This window comes from Taudactylus pleione, unplaced genomic scaffold, assembly GCF_031769625.1.
Source record: "Taudactylus pleione unplaced genomic scaffold, aTauple2 ptg000155l, whole genome shotgun sequence".
Classification (NCBI taxonomy): Eukaryota; Metazoa; Chordata; class Amphibia; order Anura; family Myobatrachidae; genus Taudactylus; species Taudactylus pleione.
In genome coordinates this window covers 12,088,902-12,102,300 of record NW_028284557.1, presented here as the reverse complement: position 1 = coordinate 12,102,300, position 13,399 = coordinate 12,088,902, and the positions used below count along the sequence as shown (strand labels likewise).

Here is a 13,399-nt window from a genome sequence, read left to right as displayed (position 1 = left end):
CCGATAAGTCTTATTTTCGCTTTTCATCTGTAGATAATAGCGGTTGCTGCCAGTAATAGCCCCTCTGGTGGTATGTTTCAGTGGCAAAGACTTATCTATTGAAATGCATTGGTGTCGTTTTATTCAGTATGGCAGCAGTACGTGTTCTTATATCTCAGCACAGTGGTCACAGGCAGTGACAACTGAAACTTCCGAAAAATGAATTAACTACTGACCACCCTCTACTACCACGCACCCTCGCATACACACTTACAGGTTGGTCTAAGACCACAAAATTGGCTGTGCGAATGACTGAGTAAATGGGCTGTTTCAGTTGGCAGGACAGCTGTGTACAGTCTCTCCGCTCTTCCTTTTGTTTCTTTGGATACATGAACCATGCAAGGAAGTGTCAGTACTGGGATGAACTTCTTCTTCCTAGAGATCAACAAACCTTAAAACAGAGCAATGGGAATTTTACCTTTGGCTCTTCTGACTTCTAATTAAATTATGAAATATACAATAGTTATGTTGCTATTTTGCCAGATTAAGTAATTTTAAGTCAAATCAGTGTGTCTTGCCCCCAAAAGGGCACTAATGTAGGTTAGTATCTGATGAGAAGCCATCACCTGTCTGGACAGTAGTGGACAGACATGTAACTATGCTGTCCTGGCTTGAGGGATGTCCCTTTTAAATAATATGACCTACATCCACTGTGTCTGACAAAGAGCCAACGTTCAGGCCAAACAGCTAAATTAGTCATTAAACAGTATTGCCAGTTTACTCGTGTATCTGGATCATGCTGTACAGATTGTTATTTATTTATATAGTATATGGGGATTAATCACCCAATATATAGGTCAGTTTAAGCACAACTCTCCGTTCTGCTTGGTTTGCTAAAGAAATATGCTGCTCTTCTTCTTACCTGGTGTGGTACTTTCCCTGGCCCCTATTGATGTTGTATTTGTGTTATTCTATTTGAGGATTGCTGGACGTATGCAGACTTTACTCTGAACAATAGAGAAAGTTAAAGGTTCTTGTAATATTTATTTGTGCCTTGGCTTAATCCCATTGTTGTCATCACTGATGATATTGTTGTATCTCTACTCAAACTAAAAAGAACATTGTAGTAATAATAATAACAAATAATGGTATTGTCCTGTCTACGGTATTCTGCAGTAATAAAAGTAAAGTGGTTTGAAATACTGTATAAATTGAGGTTACTTTGATCAATTAGTTCATTAATGGGAAAATCGTTCACTCCCTCAGTAGGGAATTTCCTTCTTTTGTCTATTTTAGGGATTTCAATACAAAAACAATGTACATATTCTTATTTTTGGACAAAAGTATAATCTATGCTGGAATGTATATAGCTGGCGCTATTCTCAATTTAAATTTAATCTTGAGTGTTTTCTCTGTTTTTCATTTAGGGCTATCTGCAGTAGCCTAGCTGAAGAGAGGCCCGGATATCTGTTTTGCCTACCAGAGCCTGGATTTCTCAAATCTCCGGCGTATGGCAGCCTGTTTTCCCCGCTGACTCCTGCCAAGCTGGACCCCTCCGAATTCTGTGAGGAGGCTGCCACATATCCACTAGCGTTCCCCAGTGGTCACCAAGGGACTGCAATCAAACTTCCGTCACAGGACAATGAAACACCAATAACATCAGTAAAAAGCCACCATTATGTCAAAGATGCTTCTACAATCACAGGTTAGAAACCTTGGCCTACTGCTACTGTATGTTTTTAGGTCAAGTCCATTAGTGCCAGAAAGTCTTAAGAACTAAAGAGAATAGTTCCTGGTGCATCAACAGTGCTGTGTACTTAAGTATTTTATTGTTCTGGACCTGTAGCTATTGCAACATCTTTCAGCTGCTGACTAAGGGCCTGATTCAGCAAGGATATTCTGCTTATATGCACGCAACGCAGTTGCTAATAGTGGTGATATGTAAATGTTTGCATTTGCATTGCGATCGCTGCCTAATATAAGGACGCCCACTTCCCCTTACATCAGTATACTTTGGCAGCATAGCAAAATAATCGGTATCATTGGACCATTGGCACAGTTAAGGCAGGTCAGACCTCACTCAGGAATTGCTTACTTCAGCGCATGCTATGAGGCCTCAGGCTACGTAAGGTATCGCTATTGATAATTTATGCACGCCCCTGCAACGCCATCCCAACGCACTGACACGCCTGCGTTTACCCGACCACCATTACCCGTCGCCACCCACAAATGGCGCTTCCTGTCAATCACTCTGCCATGGGTCTGTGTAGTCTCTGCGATCGCAGTCCCGATCGCAGTGGCTAGTTCGTGCATTCGCACTGTGATGCATGCACAGAACACAACAATGGGCCAATTGCGTGCGTATAAGCAACTGTATTTCTTGCTGAATCAGGCCCTAAACTCTGTACAATCTTTACTAGTGCATACATTCTACAAGCCTTTATGCTAGTCATATCATGAGTGAACAAAAGAGGGCAGTGTTCTCTATAATCATTACATAGTCCTTGTCCCTAAGCTGTATTCTAGTCCCAAAGGATGCCCTTCAAAATGACTGGAATCACAGGCTCTTCTGCTATTGTTTTAAGGACAGTGGCCATTTATATTGTCAGTTGTTACTATCTCAAACTATAGCCAACCTTTACTTATGACATTAACCTTTAGACGTTTGTCATAATTGGCAGTGTTGCAGTGTTCCTTTGTTTGCAAAGGTCAGTAGTAGACATTGGTCACGTACTGACACAAAATTAATGGGTGTGAGAAATAACATTCATTTATTTTCAGTCTCTTACAGTTTCAGGTTGCATTGATTTGCAGAAATAGTGGGAAAAATAGCGAATTGTTTTTCTTTTGTCGTGATTTACATGCTGACTTGCTAATCACCCACTTTAGTAAGGGCTGACCGACCTATTAAAAAGATATAACAAAATTGCTGCAGTACATGTTTTTTTCAGTTTTATGTGTGGAGCAGAGGTGCTATGGCTTATGCAACCTCTTCAAGTAATCCATAAAAGCAGACATTCAGAGGTTTTCATCTTTAGTAAACCACGCTTCCTATAGAACTTGTCATGCTCACTGGTACTGTACTCCCTATGCCTCCATGACTTCAGGCTCAGAGTAGTGGCAGCTAGGGTAGGAATATGGAGACTACCAAAAAATAATGCACATGACAAAGAAGCATACCTTAGTAAACCTAGACAGACAGAGATTATGGCAGACAGTAGATATCCAGTAGTGTGGTTCCTGATTGGCAGTGGACTTCCAGTATCGTGGCCGAGGTCAGAACAAACAGCAAACAAAGAGTAGCCATTAATGTAGCTGAGGTCAGGACAAGTAGTAGACAGAATACATACCATAAAATACAGTAGCCAAGGTCAGGATCCTCATCAGACATGGCACTGGTATGCACAGCGAGCACAGAGCAGGGTAGCATAGAAACTATCTCTGGCAGTGAGGCTTAGCAATCCCTGCCATTTAAAACCATGAGCATTTATCTGAATACTCATTAAAGGAGTGGGTCCCTGAGATAGAATAACCCTTTTGGTCATTCAGCAGTAGCGGCCCCATAGCTAAGCAACAGGGACGTGAAGGAAGAAGATGGCGGCTGGCTTCCTGTCTGTAAGCCACAACGGGTTGTAGCTGCGGCTCCCAACAATGGAGAGCTATGAAAAATCAACAACCCCACCCCTCCCTAAATCCTCAGCCATCTCCAGTGGCAGACAGCATGGGATGGTTTCCATTAAAAAGGGAGACCACAAGCGGTTTAATTGTCATCTTGCCATAGTAACTCTGTAAAGTGGGTCTGTGTTAAAACAAAACAAAAAGTAGTCTTTGTTCTGTTGCACCCCAAGTCGTTCCAGTATAATGCACACAATTGGTGGGGGTGCAAGCCCTAGTTGCACCTAGGTAGCGTCCACTCTTTGGCATTGAGACAGCTACTTTTTACTAGTGCAGACTGGAGGTGAAGATGACTCCTCAATCTGGTAGTGTGCAGCTTGGTTGTGACATTATAGCTAAACTCCATACTTCCAGCTTAACACTGACCTTGAGAAGCAGTATCTACTTCTTGTGCACCTTCTTACACGTCTGTGGCCGGTGCTTTGTGTGGAGGTGTCACGGGTGCTTGTTTAAGGTGCCTCCTGACCATTAAAGTCCTAGGCAACCAGTTATCATATTCTCCGTCACTCTGCTCTTATTTTCTGGCATTACCTGGCTAATGTTAGTGTAAATCATTACACATGAGAGAGAGGGAAAGATCTAGCAGTGAGGAAAATAAAAGGGTAATTACAGAAGTTCATTTTTTCTGTTGAACTTGCAATTAAAAAGAATGTTTAGATATTAGATGTCGATTTAACTTTTTATAATTTCTGAAATGTACAACCAGAGTAGTATGTTGTTTTTCAGAGCACCTCTTTAATCACCCCCCTTTCTAAACTGTCCTCAGACGTGTGCACAAATGGATATGTCCCGGAGGTGGAGATCATCAGCCTGCTGCAGGAGCAGCTCCCACACTACACCCTGCGCGCGGACACCATGTTTGGATATAAACATGATGACTGGCTGCACACTCCTCTGCTGCCACCAGATGTCCCTCTCCGCCTCACCCCTGATCAGATAGAGGAGACCCTAAAGTATTTCCGTGAGTTAGCTGTGGTGTCCACCAGGCATAATTACTTTTTTATAATTGGTTGGTAGAGGCCATGTTGCTCTTCATTTCAACCACATCTGCCAACATACTGTACAATCCAGCAGGGTTTGCAGTTCAGCAACATTTAAGCTTATATTTCCATTTACTGCTGCAAATGTGGTATAAATTCATAAATAACTTTCTATGTCTTTACAAAATATATTTTTCAAAATGAATTGCAGAACTCAATTTAAATGTACCTGTAATCGCTAAAGTGTTCAATAGCAATGTTTATGCAGTATTGACTCTTATCCTTGGTTCTATGCGCTCCTTACTAGAGTGCTGGCAGTGCTGATGCATGGTGTGCCCAGTTCATACATTTGCATCCAGTACATGATTGTTAAGATGAAAATTTTTATATAAGCCTTTAGTAACCTTTCCCCAAAGATCTAAAAAAAACGTTGCCATAGGTACTCATTAATTATGTACTACCAGCTAATATATGCATTTTACTAGCTTGGCAAGGCAGCTGTACTCACAGTCCTAACAGAAAACAAGAGCTAAGTGATGCTCTGGACGGGAAGTGTGAGCGAAAAGAATAATCAGAAATTATGGATTTTTGCTGCTTACAACTCTCATCCTCCTTTATTTAAAATGTTGCATAAAATACAGTAGATCTGCCAATTCTGTATTCCAGAACTGGTGGAGCCCTGAGAAAAATGGTTGCTTGGATAGCCTCTTATTGGTCTCCTAAGGGAATCACAAAGTTAGGGTATACTGTTGACTTTTTAATGAATTGATACTAAACCACAGACACAAAACAGCAGGCAGGCTGAGATTATTTACAGTCCATCATCAAATAACTTGTAAGCACAGATCTGACGTAATTGGTAGGTATTGGATGTGTTAACTCCTGTTTAAGTTAAGGTGTCCATGCATCTACTGATATTTAATTGAACTCTCTAGAAGAACCTGAGTTTACATTAAGGCAGTGGTTCCAAAATTCTTTCATATTACGGATACAGTTGTGCTTCTGTTTGTCTACTTAGCTTCTGATTGGCAGCCACCAGCACTGGTTTTGCCTGTCACATTGAACAGAAAAGAAAACCATGAAGAGGGGAGAAATGGAGACGATTGTGGAAAAGATGTGGGGCATGTGGACAGTGGATTGGGGGAGCAGACTGGACAGAAAGGAGGGGGAATAGCTGGGATGGGGTGATAATAGGAGACCTACACAAAAAGGGGGAGACAAGAGATTCCCAGATAGGGTAACTGAGAGACAGGTGCACATACAGGTTGCATACAGAGAGACTGCCTCAACACACAGACAAAAGATTGGGTATACAAAGCTGGTTCAATAATTAAGATAACAAGACCTCTCACTTGTGTAATCTTTATTTCATGCTAATTTCCCACCAGGCCAGAGCGGGTAGACCATTGCTTCCCCTCACAGCCATTAGCCATTATGGCTTCTATCACTCATAGTGTTCCAACATCAGTTGTAGGATGGCGGAGCTGGTGGAAACATGATCAAACATTGAGGTGCGTAGTGTGATTATATTTCTGTGTTTAAAGGGCCTGATTCAGAGCTGAATGCTCTGACCAGGGCCCTCCTCCATGAAAATGGAGCGGCCTCCTGGCCGCTCGTATAGCTGTGGGTGACCACCCACAGCATATGCGAGCGGCCAAAAAGATAGTCGCGATGGTCTTGACCATCGCGACCATCGGACTTGCGACGGAGACCCTGTGGTAGGGTCTCCCTGCCACAAGCCCTGGAGTGATTTTGGCTCTGATAGATGATGTCAGTGGGGCCGGCTTCAGACGGTAGGCGTTCCCATGGGAACGCCTCCGTCTGGCAGGCACGACCACCAAAGGGGACGTGCTGTTAATCAACATCGACAGCACGCCCCCTTTGGTGCGAGACCCGGAGCGATGGAAAGCCCGTCGCTCCCCGGGTCTCGCGCATGCGCACAACAGAGCTCCCTCCGTCATGTGCATGCGCAGTGGGGAACATCGAACCCGCTTGCGAGCGTACTGACGCTCACGAGCGGGTCTGAATGACCCCCAAAGGGCGCATCAGCAGCTGAAATTCATTGGCAACTTATTGAGGTGTACGGTGATAACGTCATGTCACAGAAACAGGTTTGGTGCACTGCCTATGATAACAGTAGGACAGACATCAGGACAGAAGATGAGCAGCGATCCGGACGACCAAGCACATCCACCACGGATGACAATTTGTGCCGCATTGAAGGTCTCATTCAGGAGGGCAGATCCATTTGAGTTAGTGATATTGCTGACAAACTGAACATCTGTGTGGGTACTGTGCACAGCATCGTTCATGAGCAACTGGGGTACAGGAAAAAGTGTTCACGCTGGGTACCAAAGCAACTCACAGAAGTTCACAAAACTAATTAGATGGGATTGTCTCTTGTGCACTTGACGCTGTACCATGAGGTGGGAGTACTGTTCCTGCAGCGTATTGTTACAAGCGATGAAACGTGGGTGCATCATGTGACACCGGGAATAAAGCAAGCATCCATGATATGGAAACATGCATCGTTCCCACCTTCAAAGAAATTCAGAACAACTACATGCAAAAAGTAAAAAATGTCATGGACTGTGTTTTGGGACCACAAGGGTATGCCTCTAGTTGATTTCCTCACCAAGGGAGATACTGTGAATGCTGTCTGCTATTGTGACACATTGAGCCGGCTGCGGAGGATAATTATAATTAGTCGAAAACTACCTGGGTTGCTGCCGAACAGGCGTCATATTGCTGCACGATGACACCACCCCACAAGTGTGTTTTGTTACGATGCTACAATTGGGAGGTCTTGGACCATCCTCTCTACAGCCCTGACCTGACACTGAGTGATTTCCATCTCGTTGGATAAAGCACCTGGGTGGAAGGCGATTTGCAACCAACGGTGAAGTTCAGCAAGCCGTTCTATCCTGGCTTCAGGCTTGACACTGATTTCTTTTATGCCGGGATTGTATACTGTTGGATAAAATGCTTAGACAAGGGTTGGGTGTGGGATGCCGGCTGTCAGAATCCTGACATCGGCATCCCGACAGGGCTAGCATACCAACACTTGTTGTTAGGTATACTAACTGTCCCCATCTCCCTAACCCTAACCTCGCCCCCTAGTGCCTGAATCTAACCTCCCCGCACCCTAAACCTAACCCTCCCCCCTTAGTGCCTAACCCTAACCCTCCCCCAAGTGCCTAACCCCTAAACCTAGCTCTCCCCCCCACTATGTACCTTTGGTATCCCTGTGTCGTTATTGTGAGAGGCGTCGGAATTCCAGCGCCAGTAATATCAGCGCCGGCATCGCGCCCACCAGGACATTGACTGTATCCCCTTAGACAAGTATGGGGAAAAGTAATCTGTACTAAGGCCATACTATTGATTAAACGAAAATGTACGAGTTGAATACATTTACCCATTGAGAGGTCTTGTTACCACCCCCTTATATGGGAAGGTGGGGGATTGAGCAGTTAGGACAAAGCAAGGGAGGAAGTGAAACCTACTTACATTGAGGTCTGTTGGGTCTCGATGTAACACATGCAGAAAAGGAGGAGGAGCAGAAGAATGTAGGGGATGTGCAGGAGGGGACGGATAGACTAGGCACATATTGAGTAATGTTGCCTGTATAAATGGCCCCATGCTGCCTCTGTAAGATAACAGGCAGTTAGGAACCCAATCTACAAAAATACCAGCCCAAATTATTTGATTTGAGACTGGGCCACTGGCTCACGACACTCCTGCAAGTGTTGTGCGTTGTCTCGTGGTGCTGCGGCCCCCTGTTTGGGTACCACTGCTTTAAGGTGTTTGGTGTTGTTTATATTGTACATAAGCCACAGGCATATGGGGGATGGAAAAACCCAGGTGTTCATCCACATTACTAACTCAGTGAGAGGTTATGACTTGCATGTAAACAGTACTCTCCTTGTTCCTTCTCAAGGAGGGCCTAGGAAGCTGTCCCTTCAGATAATGAGTGGACTTTGTACTGTCTGCAAATAAACAGACGTGCAGGACAGCTTCCTGGTGTAGATGTAAGTTTGTAAGTTCAAACTAGAGTGCATTGCCCTATAAATTGTGATTAGCTATTAAAGGAGTATATGAATAACAAGTTTCATGTTCCTTCTGTTTTCTTCATATATTATTCAGTGAGTACTTTGGTGGTATTCATACAGCTCAAGTCTGCTTTTTTGAGCATATATATGTTCACATGGCAGTTAAACCTGAGATGGCCAGACCAATTAGAGTCTGACACTGTTCTTGTAGCATCAACATATTTAGAAATTCTAAGGGGATCATGTACAAATATTTACACTCAGAGGCCACTTTATTAGCTATGCATGTACACCTGCTTGTTAATGCAAATATCCAATTAAGCAATCGTGTGGCAAGAACTCAAAGCATAATAACATGCACACAAGCGCAAGACCAAATCCCAAAATGAGTAAAAATTTTATATAAGTGACTGACTGCGGAATAATGGTTAGTGCCAGATGGGAAGTATGGTTATCTCAGATTTTAATGAACAATAGTTTATACAGTTAACAAAGGATAACTTGTTTTAATGGTTCAGGCTAGTGGTGTTGGTGGTGGTAGTAGTAGTGTAATGCCAATGGGAGTAAACATTAGAGCCCATAATACAATTGAGCAGCATGTAGTGCCACAGCTTACCTAAATAGTTTTGCAGAGCATGTGCATTCCCTATTGCCACAGTCTACCAATCTTCTAAAGGATACTTCCAACAGGACAACGCCATGACACAAAGCCCACAACCTCTCATGCTGGTGACCCTGATGAAGTTTTGAGACACTAAATGCATTATGTGGCCTCCTGTGGTGTTTTAAATATTTTGGAGATACTTACATGAACTGATTTGTATTCCATCTGGGTTAATTGATCCAACTTATGATGCTGTGATTCTTATGGACGAGTTGGGAGATCTTTCGCACATAAGCCTGTATTGTTTGTCCTCTTGCGAGCATATTTTATTTGGGAGTCTACAATCCCAAAACATAGTGGTAAAAATTAATTGGCTACGTTACAGTGTTAGCGGCTGTAACACTGTAACACATTTTGCATTGAGATACACCTGCAGTCGCACATAGAATATAGGCATGCCACGTATATTTTTAATCAGCAGAAGCTGCTTGTTCGTCCTATTTTTGTGAATAAGATGCATTTGAAGGTAAAAATTTGCACTAAAAGATGCTCAGCACTACTGAGTCACACCACAGCATGGCGCGACTAGAAGAGCTGTTTAATACACAAGGAAGCAAGATGTACAGTGCATCCGGAAAGTATTCACAGCGCTTCACTTTTTCCACATTTTGTTATGTTACAGCCTTATTCCAAAATGGAATAAATTAATTTTTGTCCTCAAAATTCTACACACAATACCCCATAATGACAACATGTAAAAAGTTTTTTTGAGATTTTTGCAAATGTAATAAAAAAAAAAAATACTAAGAAATCACATGTACATAAGTATTCACAGCCTTTGCTCAATACTTTGTTGATGCACCTTTGGCAGCAATTACAGCCTCAAGTCTTTTTGAATATGATGCTACAAGCTTGGCACACCTTTCTTTGGGCAGTTTCGCCCATTCCTCTTTGCAGCACCTCTCAAAGCTCCATCAGGTTGGATGGGATGCATCGGTGCACAGCCATTTTCAGATCTCTCCAGAGATGTTAGGGGTCTTACTCACCTCAGTCGGAATCTTCATGTGCTGGCCTTCCGGCGTTGCTATTTCATCCGTTGAGCTTAGGTCCGGCGGTAATTCATACCGATTCCTGTCTATGTTCTATGTGCAACTGCAAGTGTGTCTGAATGCAAAATGCAACAACACTGTAACATAGCATTTCACAATCAGAATATAGGCATGCCGCATATCATTTTAATCAGCAGAAGCTGCTTGTGCGTCTGATTCGCATCACTTTGCAAATAAGACACATTTGAAGGTAAAAGGTTGCACGAAAATATGATTGGCGCTGATGAGTCACACCATGGCATGACTAGAAGGACTGTATAATGCGCAAGGAAGTATGATATATGTGGACACATCTGTACACCAAAATATTCTGCACTAAGTAGATCTAAGAACAGCTGTCTCCAATACATTTTTAACTGTTTCATTTCCATTGCAAGAAGAAACAAGGAAATGGCGACAGTGCCAGTTGTACCAAGTGACTTACTGACAAAAGGCCAATGTGCAGTGTGCCCAGTCATACACTCTGAGGTTCCCAAATTTTTCCGTAATGTGGCTCAGCTGGCTTTTGGACGGGCCTGGCATGTCATGGCCTATGGTGGATCATAGCCGAGCAAATGTTTGAAAACCAAAGAAATGTTAATAGCAACCAAAGCTTATTTACATTTAAAAGTCTTTAAACAATTTATTTGTGAAAATAAAACATTGCAGACACCTGTTGAATGACAAAAAAACTCATACCAGTTCAAGCTGAAGCTATTTTAATGAGCGTTGTTCTCCTAAGTTTTCTGTACGAGTTTGCCAGTCCTAGATTCTGTTGTAAGACAGGTATTGGAAAACATGTTCTCCTTGGACAGCAGCAGATATTGCTAGTGAGCAGTGGTGTAACTTTATCCCAGTCGCCCAGAGGCAAGATAGATGTAGGCGGCCCCCCCTCCCCACATGCTGACACTTTGGCCAAGCACATTAGATGGTGACCCAGTGAATGACAGGTCTAAAATACTTGTAGTCTTGTAATATATGGTTATACCGAAGCTTGGACACTGACACGGACCTAGAATCATAATATGATGAATTCAGCTGCAGCCCACAAACAGAGCAGAAGTCACAGTCAAAGGGCATGAGAAGCTTAAGGCACAGCACAGATATTAAATATTCTCAAAGAGCTAATGAAGGTGTTTAGATATGTTAACATAATTAATTTGAATTAAAAATAATATATATATACTAGCGACTCGCCCCGGCCTTGCACGGAACCAATTACATTTCTCCAAAGCGCCCTACATCTCATAACAGCCTACACCATGTCACCACAGTCCTCTGCATCTCAGCACAACCCCATGCTTCTGCCTCCTGCCCCACAAACCCCACTGATGCTGTCATGCAGCTGGCTAGGGCTCAGCCACTGGGATTTGATGGGAAGGGAAGGAGGATCATGGATGAGAGATTTGTATTGCAGCTACCATAAGCATTATCAGCAGCATGTCCCCGGGGCTGGGGCACCTGTGCATATTTCTGCAGCCTCCATGCGCACACCCTTCCCCAGCTGCCGAACATGGTGATGGTCAATGTCCTCTTTGCACAATGTGCCCTGTATTTCCAGGGCTTCCTGTTGAGTTTCCTTGCCATGATGCTCCTGTCCGAGAACAGTGCTGACTTCCATGGGAGGTGCCTCCTGTTCAACAAGGGTTTGTGGCTGAGCAGGAACATCGCACTGGAGAGGGAACACTTCACGGTGGAGGAGTGGTGGCCGGAATCCACCTGCAGGTTCAGCATAGGTATGGACATCAGAATCCGATGGTTCACTAACCATCAATGATTTTGTTTTGATGGTAGTGTTTTATTATTTGATGGTGGCAGTCCGATGTTTGCCACCATCTAATAGAAATCATTTGATGGTGTTCCAAAGTTTTTGTTTTATTGTTGATAGCTATGCCTCCACTGGCTCCTTCTTGGCTACTGTGTCTGCATCTGGACATCTTCATAGTTTATTGTAGGCTGTCTCTCACTCTCTCTCTGCCTCAGACATGACCCTTATCAGTCCCTGACTCCCTCCCCTCTCTATGCTGCTGCTAAGCAACAGGGCACATTGCTATCTCTGATTGGCTCTCACTGTCCCTTGCTGTGTCAGCACCATGGCCAGCTCCTATAGAGCAGCCTGGTTCAAGATTTTTTTTCTGCGACTTTGCTTCACTAAAATTGTCACTGCTCGGCTTCCAACGACACCAAATATACAGCCAGTGTAATTAATAACTATCTTTAGTGTAAAGAAGAACAAGTAGTTCTGGAAGTGAGGATATGTCCCCCACAGAGCCCTGATCTAAACATCATTGAGTCTGTCTGGGATTACATGAAGAGACACAAGGATTTGAGCAAGCCTACATCCACAGAAGATCTGTGGTTAGTTCTCCAAGGTGTCTGGAACAACCTCCCTGCCGAGTTCCTTCAAAAACTGTGTGCAAGTGTACCTAGAAGAATTGATGCTGATTTGAAGGCAAAGGGTGGTCACACCAAATATTGATTTGATTTAGATTTCTCTTATGTTCATTCACTTAGTTTATTTTTATTAATTAACAAAATACAATTAACACTTCTAATTTTGAATACATTCTTTGCAGAACTTTTTCCACACTTGCCTAAAATGTTTGCACAGTAATGTATGTGTGTGTATGTATGTGTATATATATATATATATATATATATATATGTATATATAAAATATTAATGGGCATTACTGGGGGCTCTGCATAAGGGGCATTACTGGGGGTACTGCATAAGGGGCACTACTAATAACATTACTGGGGGCACAACATAAGGGGCATTACTGGGGCTCTGCATAAGGGGCACTACTAAGGATATTACTGGGGGCTCTGTACAAGGGGCATTACTGGGGGCTTTGCATAAGGGGCATTACTGGGGGCACAACATAAGGGGCATTACTGGGAGCTCTGCATAAGGGGCATTACTGGGGGCACAACATAAGGGGCATTACTGGGGTACTGCATAAGGGGCTCTACTAATGACATTACTGGGGGCACAACATAAGGGGCATTACTGGGGGCACAA

The 13,399-nt window shown here is 43.3% G+C and overlaps 1 protein-coding gene across 2 annotated transcripts in view; it reads left to right on the top strand.

Moving 5' to 3' along the window:
- Nucleotides 1-1,412: 1,412 nt before the first annotated feature.
- Nucleotides 1,413-13,399, top strand: part of LOC148521821 (trafficking kinesin-binding protein 1-like) — a 66,619-nt gene continuing 54,632 nt past the window's right edge. Inside the window, exons 1-2 of one of the 2 annotated variants that reach the window (XM_088474685.1) lie at nt 1,413-1,684; nt 4,421-4,615. In XM_088474685.1, coding sequence (XP_088330811.1) covers nt 4,510-4,615 — 106 coding nt within the window. In that variant the 5' untranslated portion in view covers nt 1,413-1,684; nt 4,421-4,509. Of the gene's footprint in view, nt 1,685-4,420; nt 4,616-13,399 lie in introns of those variants that run through there. The other variant, XM_088474686.1, reaches the window with a different exon arrangement.